The sequence below is a fragment of the Sparus aurata genome, chromosome 21, assembly GCF_900880675.1.
Source record: "Sparus aurata chromosome 21, fSpaAur1.1, whole genome shotgun sequence".
NCBI classification, from domain to species: Eukaryota; Metazoa; Chordata; class Actinopteri; order Spariformes; family Sparidae; genus Sparus; species Sparus aurata.
The window spans coordinates 25,587,972-25,599,854 of record NC_044207.1 but is presented as its reverse complement, the minus strand read 5'-3'; the positions used below and the strand labels follow the sequence as shown (position 1 = coordinate 25,599,854).

Below are 11,883 nucleotides of genomic sequence, written 5' to 3'. Positions count from 1 at the left end.
ACATTTCTGTCCTCGGTAGAGAGAACCAGGCAGCTCCCGCAGTTGAATGATTGTGATTATGTGACGCGATTCAGAGCAGAAAACTTTAACTCACCATGTCTTTGTCGCCTTTCTTTATGTGTTGTTGTATTTACTGTCTCTGGAAACTTGTCAACAGGGAACTTTCCGCAAGAAAAATATCATCCCTCCTCGTGAGCGAGAGCCAGACAGGGTCCGCTATTTACTGATGGTGATTATGTGAAGTCATTTAGAGCAAAAACTTAATGCATGGTGGGTCAAGATCTCAATCACAACACATTATAACAGCAGCCATATGATTATAAACAGTCGGTGGATACATGTTTAGATTAACAGTTGGACACCTTGGGAAACACCTTGAAAAAAACACTCAGATCTCAATGTTATGATGTGGACCGTCACGCCTCTTTTGGTTCTGCAACGCCAGCATGCTTTGTGCGGGCGTTGCCTGGTTCAGTGTAAACAAACAAAGGTGGTGTAAAGGCGAGTCTTCGCTGCAGCGATAATGCAGAATCTAAAAATAAATATCATCTGGCTACAAGATGCAAATCTGGCTACACAGCTGGAAGTAATGAGTACTGTGGAGGCTGGTGGTGCTCTTCATGCCCGTCTACATCAGTGTATGGTAGAAAACCTGTCAAGGAGAAAACAGAAATCTTCCTACACACTTTTGAACCCCTGCTCCTGTCAGTGTCTGCGGCACACACTAATAATGAAACGCATTATTTCAACAGTTGGGCATAACTAAATGTTATGATTATAAAATATGTCTGTATATAAATGTAATGTGGGAATTAATGGGGATATTTGTAAGATTATCTTATGAAACAACATTTTTTTTAAAGATAGCAAGCGGCAGGACAGTTACTCTGGACAACTGTTGGGTCTGTTACTGAAAAATTATGTAACATTATATCAGCTCATACCTATTTTCAATAATGTATCCAACATAAACAAACGTTCTTTTTAATAAGGTTCTTTAACTGTATGTTTTAGGGAATGCTCACAATGTGTGACTGAACATTTTCAGTAACGTACTGAAATCCCTTTCTGAATGACCTCGACATTGTTGGGATTTCTGTCAACAACCTCCTGTTAATTATCAGCCGACATAGACACCTAAACTGTGCAAGAAGCTAATATTGGCTCAGCACAGCCAATTTATCCATGTAGCTCCAAGAATAATAAAAAAGATGTGGTGGAGAAAGTGCAGATTTTCTGAATAAGTTCATGTTTTATTTAATAATCAGTGCCTGCCGTAGTGGAGCCTCATTAGTCTGTGTGCAAATACACGTCTACACTACAGCACATGATGACTAGAATGATAACAATGAAGACAAAAGTATGTCTTAGTTGCAAAATAACTTTTTTTTTTGTCTATTGAAGGTAACAGAAGCAGGTTTTGCATGGCTGTATGATACTTACATATGTTCCTTGACTCTTCGCAAAAATCAGGACATGTGTGTGAGTGTGATCATGTTAGACAGCACGTCAAACTGCATTAATATCAGTTTAAATGAGGCTATTATCATCATTACACTGGAATCAATCAGGACGAGGATGTGAAATGAGACACCATGAATACTGTTGATAGCTGGCATTTTAATAAAGCTCCAAGGAATAAAAAAAACAAAAAAAGAAAGAAAGAAAGAAAGAACAAAAATCCATGAACAGTTGAGCATATTTAGTAAACTGAAAAAGGAAAATGAATTCAGAGTTGGCAAAAAAATACTATGATTCTTTTTTCTCGGTATACTTAATGGATTTCATACAACACCGCAGAAGAGAAGCCTCATTAGGGCTCCCATCAGGTGCTTTCAACACGCTTCCTTCATCAACTGTACTGCTTCATTAGTACACACCTCCAACGGGTAAATGTCATTACAAAAAATACTTCTATATGCCAAAATATATCTGTACAGTGTCAACACATACTGAGAAGAATGTAACAGTTATGTCAAAAACGAGCATGACGAGTGGAAACGGCCGAGCGACGGTGGACAGGGTCTTGAAGTGCTATCATAGGTGAGTTCATCTATTTACAATCGTGGACTACTTTAAGGGCAATCGAGATGTGACAGTTAAGACAACACGCCACGTTAAAGTGGCACTTCGAAGTATTTGTTAGTTCAAACCGTGACATGGGTCAATGGTGACTATTTAAATTGCACAGACGGATGACACAGAGTGGGTTTTTTTGTTCATCTATTCTACGACTGATAATAGTCTTATCAGTGACACCGTGGAGTGATCACGCGTTTTGCATTTGTAGCACAATAAAAGGCCCCAAACGACGACATACTCATACACATACATGATAAATTATAAAAGCTACTCAGAAAGCTACTACGAGCGGACTTTTGTTCATTTTGAATGGATCTGCCATCATATACAAATTAACTTAACTTATATACGCATTGTATATTATGTTTCTCTGGATAAAATCTCAGACGCCTTCTGTTTTTTTAAAATATCTTCAAAGCGTTATCAAAAACGAAATAAATTAAAGAGTCTTATTTTGCACGTTGCTTTCCAGAATTGTCTGACGGGTTTTCTCCGTTTGCTCAAATAATCTCTCATCATGTCACACCTTTGGAAAGAAATTGCAATCACCAACTGAGGTATTGTTCCTCACTCTGCTTGGCACTTCACTGTACACACACACACACATACACAAATCTGAACTGTTTATAGGTGTTTCAGTCACGTGTTAAGAAAATTGAACAAAACAGAAAAATAACCAAAACGTGCCTGTATAGCAGCAAAACTCTCATCAAAAAAAATGCTGCCTCTAACTGATCACAGATCAGACAGGCCAACCCTTTCCTAAATAACCTGTCCTGGGCGTTACGGGGCGTAATCTGATCCCGGACCTGTGAGTCCCTCCTGCACCACGACGGACGTGTTCGACAGGCTCTGACGAAATGACACCAACACTCACGGCGCATCCACATGACACGAAACAAGCAATAAGGCCACACATGATCAACTTAGAGAAACCAAACTGCCTCTGTCAGAGGCGTGACATTCACTGCTTCAGTGGTTCAACTAGGTAAGGCATCGGTCCGCCTCTTGTTTTCTTTTTCTTTTGGCACACGAGAACATTGACACACATGCTGACAAGTACACACTTGTGCCCCGATCGAAGTAGTCCAGAGTGCGACTCTGTGTGGTGAGGCCCGTTTGTGTTCTACATTCCAGTTGTGATTTCTTACAGTGGGACAGTGTGTCCGTTTAATGATACAGTAAAATCCACTCATTCTTCTGCGTTCACTCCGGAGAAGCGTGTCCAGGTCTCGGTCGGGGGCTACTACTTGGGGTGCAGTTTTTTGGGCGTCCCCTGCTTCTTGGTTTGCCACAGATGACTGGCGATGGTGATGGCGTCCACGCTAGCGGACATGGTTTTGGCTGGGATCTGGCTGAACTGCTTCCGGTCCGAGTTGTACTTGTACAGGCCCTCGATCATCTTGGTGGTGATGCTCCTCGGCCCGATGCCGGCCAGCTTGGTGATCTCCTCGGTCTCGGGGCAGTAGGTGTACACCGACCTGAACTGGCACCCGGCGTCGCGGAACAACACCAGGAAGTTGTTGGCTTCAGATTTCTCCATTTCCTGCAGAGAAACACGGAGAAAAGTTACTGTTTTGTGCAAAGAATATTATTTAAAGGAGACATATTATGCTCATTTTCAGATATTTTGGGTCGCTAATAGAACAGATGTGCATGCTTTAATGCTCGAGGCTGAAATCAGAGAAATGTGACTCTTTAATAAGGACTCAAACCAATTATTCGATTCACTCAACAGTTGACAACTAATTGATTAATTGTTGAAGTGCTTCAAAACATACATCCAGTATCTTGTTCTTCTGCCCTTCGTTGACCTTGCCAGCCAGGCAGCAGTGAGCCAGGGCGTTCTGGATGATGTGCTTGTTGGACTTGGCACTCGGCTCCTTGTACAGTTTGGGTCCTGTGGGAAAGAAAGAGAGCGTGAGATCGCGAAAAAAAGAGATATCGCGTTACTTACAGCGACCGCGGAGATGTGTAAACATCACTGGCACGTATCGTACCTGTGTACTCAGCGTTGGAGGGAGTGGACGAGGTGGTGGATTCGTTCTCCCAGTCCTTCTCTCCGTTCCGGCTCCCAGTGGAGGGACAGGAGGAGAAACCTTCCGCGGAGTCCGGCCTGGAGACGGTCACATGCAAACCGACAAATGACACAAACAGACAAAACAAAACGCCCACAACAAACACACGTAGGCATGTACGAGGTACGACAGCGAACACAGACAGATTTCACAGACAAGACATGCACACACACACACACACACACACACACACAGATGTGGTAGAACGAGGTCAGACACTGTGACACAAATCTCCAGACCCCTGCCCGTTGTCCCGCATAACATCAAACCCGCACACACTCGGAACAGAGAGGCACGTTCAGCCAAGCAAAGCAAAGTCTCAGCGCTGTCTTTACGGCTACTGCCAGAGATGAGGTCGAGTGCTTGTGGAGGGAACAGCAGAAAACACAGCGGTGAAGCCGAGCAGCCAGCAGAGAGAGGAGAGCAAAACAACAGCCTGAGAGCAATACTGCAGGAGACAGAGGAGGGAGAGCAGCAGGAGCACTGAGGCGGACACATCTCAGCCTACGAGCCTTAACGCAGAAGCAAAAACTGCATAAAATGGATTCATTTATTTCACTGTCGACACATCTGCCTACTGCTCCGTGCCGAACGTTTACACGGAGCTGTTTCACCTGTGGAAGCACCACTTTTCCGGAGCATTACTAACCTTCCCTTTCTTTCTTTGGGCGAGCTTAGATAGAACGGGATATGGGCAGAAGCTACTTTACTGCCTCTGAGGGGACGCAGGCGAAACAGGGAGAAAGGAGAGAGGGATACGAGAGAGTCAAGATGCAGAGTGGAAGGAAAACATCACCTCATTGTCAGAACACCCGGTTAAATCAATATCACAAGAGAGTGAAGGATGGCTGGGCGTGACATGAATGAAATATGGGGTGGGATGTGAGAAGCTGTAAAATGATTTTAATTGCGGGAGTGCACAGTGGGTGGTGATACATGGACGGATGGTCAAATGTACAAGACCGACTGCAGCGTTTGAAGAGGTGACGGTGAAATAAAGAAGTAACGTGAGATTGTGAGATTTATGCTTGAAGAATAAGGTGCGATGGTGGGGAGCTTGAAGAAAAAGGAGAACGAAAATGAGATGAAGAGTGAAGTCTGTTCTCAGCACTATAACTTCTCAGCCAACTGTAAGGCCTTGAAAGGTTTTTGAAGACATACATGGGTCGCTGAAAGAGCTTTAATTTTCATGTTTTGTGCAAGAAGGTCTTTTGATGTTTGTCTGTCTGCTTCTCTAAAAGCTGCAAGCTCTCATAAAAATGATCGTCACAGTAATTAACCTCAATCCGTGTCTCAAGCTATGCCATGTTGGGTCCTTAAATTAGAGGGAACTGGGCCTTGAAAGTCTTTGTAAAATCCCTGAATTTGATGTAAAGCAAAAACATACCCCAAACACGTCTTTTGGATATGTTTTTGCTCAGTGGATTGATTCGAGGTGAGAATGGGAAGGTGGTAAGAGGACAGAAGATAAGTTTTGTTTATCGCTTTTGTTCTTTCACGCAGATCCAATGACAGAACATGATGATTCAAGTTATCGGACAACCTTAACCCACCAAAACAGTTAAACATTTGGAAAGTAACACTCTGCAAACCCCTGCAAACGCACAGTGTTAAAAAACTAAGAGAGTCATTCATTTGTGGGGTCTTAAAAAGATAAGAACATCCAGTCAATAAATACTTTATAATTGTATTTCCGCCTAATTTAAAGGTGTTCTACTTGGCAGAGTTGAATATTGTTTCTTCTTACATCTCTGATTGATCTAAAACTCATTCCACAGGCAGAGATCGGGTCTCACCTGTTGTTCTTCTTGTTATTTGGTTGCTCTCTGTCGTGGTCGGCCAGGTTGAGAGACGCCAAAGAAACGCTTGATACTGAGAAGCCTCGAGGACGCACACCTGCAACGCAAAAAAACAAGGAGAGGTTGAGCATATGGCTGTCAAACACTGACGATGTGTGTGTGATCCGTGTATGTCGCTCACCTGACGCTCTCACAGGCGGAGTAGACGACTCCATCACGTCCCTGTGGATGGACTTGGGCCGCGGCTTCTTCTTGAGACTGCCGGACCGAGGCTTGATGACCTCGTCCATGTCCACCATCAGCTTGAGCTGCTTCTTCCTCAGATACTCATTCCTGATATAATCCCTCCTCGCCTTCTCCTCATCCTTCTTCTGCTGCTCCTCCTCGGCTTTCAACCTGAAGGAGGTGAGCGACACAAAGATTTATTGATGACGTGAATATGGGAACATCAGCAAACGGGAATGAAGGGAGTGGGACTGACCGTGCCGCCTCCTTCTTCTGCTCCTGGTCCAGCTCCTGCTGCTGCTTCTTCTCCAGAGCCTCCTTCTCCCTCCTCAGCCTCTTCTCCAGCAGAGCGGCTTTCTTGGCTGCCATGTCCTCCTCACCCTTCACATCATCCTGGTGGGGAGACGCACACAAAAACACAATTCAGATCACCTGTAGAGTTATAACTGTATGTAGACTGCATCTGTATCACGTTCACTGCGATCTAGCAGACATGTTTTTCAATTATGGCGACTCAGTTGAAGTATTACTACACCACGAATTACGCTATTATGACAAACAGGCCCCGGTGTGTCGTTTACACCCTCAAATCTATAAAAGATAAAACACTGATTCTTATATAATATTAATAATTGTGGTGGTATGTAATGGGGCCTTCTGTCAACAGAGCTCTGACATCGCTCTGCAATCACAGCTCTAACAATCTATCATGCGTCCTCGAGTTCTGGCCATTTGTTTTTTTTGGTTTTTTTTCCGGCCTAGATTCACTCATGCATTGTTTCTGATCAGCTCATGGCTCAACAGGCACAACGCTGCACATGTTGTACCAGGCTCACACAGTATGAGATCCTTCCCGTCTCTGCAAACATACAGCTGTGAATTCTGTATTATTAATGAGAAGTAAATTAATTGTCTGCATCTGTTGGCATTATAGTTTTACGGCAGTGTTTCCAAAACTAGAGGAGAGGGAGAAACGCCGAGTTAAACCCAAGTTGAAGAGCCCTATAATTGCAGCACTACACCGCAGCAGTGGAGGGTACAGAGCCTTTGTTAATGTCATTAATATCACCCGTTCTTTCCTGCTGTGAAACCTCAAAATGTCTGTTCTTTTGGAGACAATATAGAAATACGACTGTTCTCAGGCCAGCAAGGCTAGCGAGGTCTGAGCCAGCACGTTACCTAAGATGGACCGATTTCTGACAGTGAGTATGGAGAAATGCTCACAAAGCCAACACATATCGGTCAAATCTGAAACAGAGGAATCTTATCTCGCTCCAGAGTTCACTCTCAGCAGTGGAGAGCTTTGTGTGGTTTGTGTGTATAAACTAATTCGGGCAACGTTAAAAACAATAGTTCGACACTTTGTGAAAATACAGGGAGCATATCTTTTCTCCCACAGTCCTGCAATTTTCAGATTTACAAGGCACGTAATGTGAAAATGAAAAATTGGTTCCCTGTTCCCCGGGTCCTAATGTAAAAAGTTCTCTTCCAGGGTCCTATGTTCCCCAGTTCAATATTCTGCTACCACACATCTACCCTTCTGTTGTGCTCGGATCAAATAACCCCAACCAGAGCTAAGGGAATGTAGGACCCAGATAGCAAAATTGTTATTGGTATACCACATACACTTGGCACTTGGGCAGTCTGCTTCTGTTTGCCGGACCCAAGCAACAACCAGGCTATACCATGACCAGATGTCAGCCAAGAGACACCAAACAACCCAGAAACTGACCTAAAAAATCTGGGCCACAGTTCATTCGGCTCTGGCGGGCTGGATCTGGTCCAGACTTGTATGTGGGCCAGATGAGGGCGCTGCTATCTGGGACAGGACCCTTCGAGAATTTTTTCATGTTCCAAGTCTGTGCCGTGTAATCTGTGGATAGGACTCTGGGAACGTCAGACTCTGAAGAGCACATACTGTGTGTAGAACTGGGGAACACTGGACCAAAATAAGATATAGCAACAGAAAGCATCTTAACTTCATGTTGTTTAGTTTACGGCTTAAGTTTCTGGCTAAACCTGTGTCCTCTTCAGTCCATACCCATCGGTGTGTTACTGATAATATTTAGACAAACCACTACATGGATTATCACTAACATCTATTTCACTAAACATATTATCTAATATGTGATCCTGTAGCTCCAGCTCACCTTGAAGAAGAATCCACAGCACATCTTTTGGTCGTCTCCGTAAGTGTCCCCTCCTGCCTCCCCCTCCCCCTGTCCCTCTCCACTGGGTGGTCCTCCTGGAGGCTTCAGCCCAGACAGAGGCACCTCCACCAGGTCTCTTCTGTCCTGGGGGTCTCCTTTGACGCCGCTGCCTGTGGGCCCTTGGATCTCAGACACCGGTTGACGCAACACCTCTGAAGACCCCCTTTTTTTGACTCCCCCCATGGACGGAGCCGCCTCCTCCTGCCTCTTGCTTTCCTTCTCTTTGGCTTCTTCTTTAGCAGAAGGCTGAGGAGTGCCAGCACTATTCCTCGCCGCTGTCTCTTCTTCGTCCTTAGCGTTTTCTTTGTCGTCCTTGTCCTCTCGGCTCGTGCGTCCCCCCGGCCCCTCATCGTGGCTCATGTAGGCAAACGAGCAGAGCTGGGTTTGGCTGGAGTTGAACCGCCTCAGTCTGGGCAGGCTGTCCACTGAGCAAGGGGTGTTTAGCATCCGGCTGAAGGGTGTGACCTTCAGATCGTTCGGTCGTGGAGTCCGAGGAGTCCTGGCATGGAAGGAGGCCGGTCGCCGCTTGATGCCGGCGGGGGAACGATTGGGAGCGTGGGGAGAGCCGGAGGAGGAAAGGTTGGGAGACAAAGACCCAACGGAGCCTCGGCCTGATCCCCGACCCGTCACGCTGCTGCTGCGCAACTCCCGGAGCTGCCTGCGTGGGGAACAAAACAAGCAACAAGGCCGTGTAAGCGTTGGCAGAAAATGATCTTTTCCAGTAAAAATACAAACATCTGTCATGACGTGATACCTGTGTGGAGAAGGAGCCGGAGGAGGGATGACCCAGGCTTGCTGCTGCTGCTCTCTCATGGCCATGATCTTCTCCTGCTGCTGGGACAAACGCTGCATCTCCGTCTGCAGGAAGCCCAACGACGTGTTCAGCCTCTCGATGGAGCGAGTGTAATCTGCGAGGTCGACTTCCCCCGGAGTCACACCTGTCTCAGCACAGTGAACACACAGTCAGTCAAGATACCCTCCCAAAGAAGCATCATCACTCTGGGGGTTGTCTGCACTGCTATTCTAGTTTTCATATTTGTAAAAGCGAACTTTGGTTGAGTCCCTTCTGTCTTTACTCACCTCCGCTATCCTCGCAGGGGGATTTAGGAGCTGCTCCGTCTGGCTTGCACCTCTCCGCCCGCTCCATGCTGCTCTGGCCGGTCTCCTTCGAGGACGTGAGCGGCTCCGGAGAAGGTGTTTCTGCTCCGCCTGAGCTCGGGCTGAGAGGGGCAGTGACTCCTTTTCTCCTCACGACATTCAGAAAGGCCGTCCTGCCCATCTTCTGACGATGGCGGGTGAAAGCTGCTTCCACCTGGGGAAAAACGTGAAGCCAAGATTACACCATTTATCATAGCCAGAAACTGTAAAAAATTTAAATGATTGTCTGATTTTCGAGTTTCTAACGGTCCTTGAACGACTCATGTGCGACAAATGCTTCCTTCATACATACAAGTAGTGATGTTTAATCAAAATCAAATAATTTTACTAGTTTCATTTGAACTTAATAGTGAAAAATATTAAATTGCAGTGAGAAATAATAATAACAGGAGCAAAAAAGCCTATACACTACTTGATAAAGCTACACTCTCGGCTGTGTTTGTCTATATTTGTTTACCTTCTTCTTCTGGGCTTCGATGGCTCTCCGTTTCTCCTCCAGCTTCATCCTCAGCTGAATCATCTCTGAGGCAATCAGGTGGGAAGGGTCTCTGGGGGAAGGCGTGACTGGGGAGGGGGATGTGATGGGCAAAGGAGGCGTGGAGATCTAGAAAAAAAAGATCATTCACATTAACTCGCTGCACATGACCGCAGATTACATTTCCATCTCTGCAACAAAAATAACTCTTTAAATTAAAAGGGAACAAACACAATATGACACAAACCTGAGAGGGAATACTTCGTGCCGGGTGTGTGTACGGCACGTTGAGGTCTGAGCTCTCTGGTGTGGTTCCTCCGCTACTCCGTCCCTCCAGCTTCCTGAACTTCTGCTCTGCGAAGCTCGTCATCCGGACCATGCCGCCTCCAGAGCCTCCGGAGGACGAGGTGGGGCTGGCTGTGTGCGATCTGGGGATTGTGGGCGCTGAACTGGGACAGGGGCTGCTCCTGTCACCTCCGTCTCCCCTCTCCCCATTAGAGTCAGCGTCGCTCGCCCCTTTCTGTCCTCCCTCCTTGCTTCTCTCCCTCTCGGGCCGGTCAGACAGAGGGCACGACCGGGTCATGGCCTCGCAGTCTGGGTCCATGTCTGAATAGTCTCTCAGTGAGGAGGAGTCCTCGTCCAAGCTCTGGATGTCCTCCGTCCTCACGTGGATGCCGGTGTCAACCTCATCGGTGGACACAGAGTTCGGGTCGTGGTCGTTCAGCCGGGCCTTAGCCGAGCTCTGGTCGTCTCCTTGACCGTCGGCACCTGGAGGGTCTGAGGGCTCCTCGCCGTGGAGATAGAAGCCGTTATCTCCGTCTCCCACGGCCAGGCTAGCGTGAGGCCTCTCGGTGTCGTGGATAATCTTCAGCGCCTCCTCGATGCTCGGAGGAGTCGACGGGCTGATCTGCCCACTGTGGTTGTCAAGGTGATTGCTGGGGCTGTGGTTGCTCTCTGGGAGGACTCCGTTGGAGTACCTGGGGACGGGAAAGGGCAAATTAAGTGACGCTGGTTTAAAGTAACAGTCACCTGTGATACTATCTCTCCTACTCACCTAGAGTCAGATATACTGTTGAATGCCCATCTTACTCTAATGTCTCCTCATGCAGTTTGAACATATTTACAACTGTAAGATTAGCTTCACTTAGCTTGATTCACTGTTGAAACATAGCAACAGATACCGAACAGGCAGCTAATTGTTTATTGAATCCTGCTGGGGCTGCAAGTGCCAGCATGGATGTAACCATAAATGTAGGCTAAGGCTACAGGCTAATACACTTAGCCTCCACCTACCTCGTCTCCAAAAGGGGTAATCAGTGTTGGGAAGATTACTTTGGAAATGTAGTTGGTTACAATTACAAGTTACCCTCTTGAAAATGTAATAGTAGTGTAACTATTTCAATTACTTTCTCAAAGTAATGTAACTAATTACATGTGATTACATTATGATTACTTTTCTTAATTTTGAATGAAATCTCTCAACTGCTAACCATTTTCACATTTTAAGACCTATAGTGTGATAAACCTTTCAGTTCAAAGGTTGAACCATATATTATGAGTCTGACCTTCGGCCTGTAGGCGAAGGAGGCTCACTTCCTCACTAAATGGAGCGACAACGGGCTGATTTCAGCCAACAGGAGCAGGTTGTTTTAATGGAGAGAGTATGAGCGATACAAAAAAGCCTGATCACAGTCTGAAGCTACAGTGTTGCTGCAAATATGACAAGAGGAGGCTGATTTTAATTTCTGACAGCTCTACATTGAGCTGCTTTTAAATATGAAGCTTTAGAGCAACAACTGTTGTGTTTTGAACTGTGTTTTATATTGTTTTCAAATATTTCACTGATCACAATAATA

The 11,883-nt window shown here is 45.9% G+C and overlaps 1 protein-coding gene across 3 annotated transcripts in view; it reads right to left on the bottom strand.

Annotated features, from left to right (window-relative positions):
- Window positions 1-1,600: 1,600 nt before the first annotated feature.
- The window catches only part of camsap2b (calmodulin regulated spectrin-associated protein family, member 2b), a 41,210-nt gene continuing 30,927 nt past the window's right edge, over window positions 1,601-11,883 (bottom strand). For 2 of the 3 annotated variants that reach the window (XM_030402217.1, XM_030402219.1), the window contains 12 exons: window positions 10,275-11,004; window positions 10,010-10,156; window positions 9,475-9,706; window positions 9,149-9,332; window positions 8,335-9,052; window positions 6,441-6,577; window positions 6,141-6,355; window positions 5,957-6,056; window positions 4,810-4,875; window positions 4,083-4,198; window positions 3,864-3,982; window positions 1,601-3,628 (listed from right to left, as the gene is read on the bottom strand). In XM_030402217.1, coding sequence (XP_030258077.1) covers window positions 3,329-3,628; window positions 3,864-3,982; window positions 4,083-4,198; window positions 4,810-4,875; window positions 5,957-6,056; window positions 6,141-6,355; window positions 6,441-6,577; window positions 8,335-9,052; window positions 9,149-9,332; window positions 9,475-9,706; window positions 10,010-10,156; window positions 10,275-11,004 — 3,064 coding nt within the window. In that variant the 3' untranslated portion in view covers window positions 1,601-3,328. The remainder of the gene's footprint in view (window positions 3,629-3,863; window positions 3,983-4,082; window positions 4,199-4,809; window positions 4,876-5,956; window positions 6,057-6,140; window positions 6,356-6,440; window positions 6,578-8,334; window positions 9,053-9,148; window positions 9,333-9,474; window positions 9,707-10,009; window positions 10,157-10,274; window positions 11,005-11,883) is intronic. The other variant, XM_030402218.1, reaches the window with a different exon arrangement.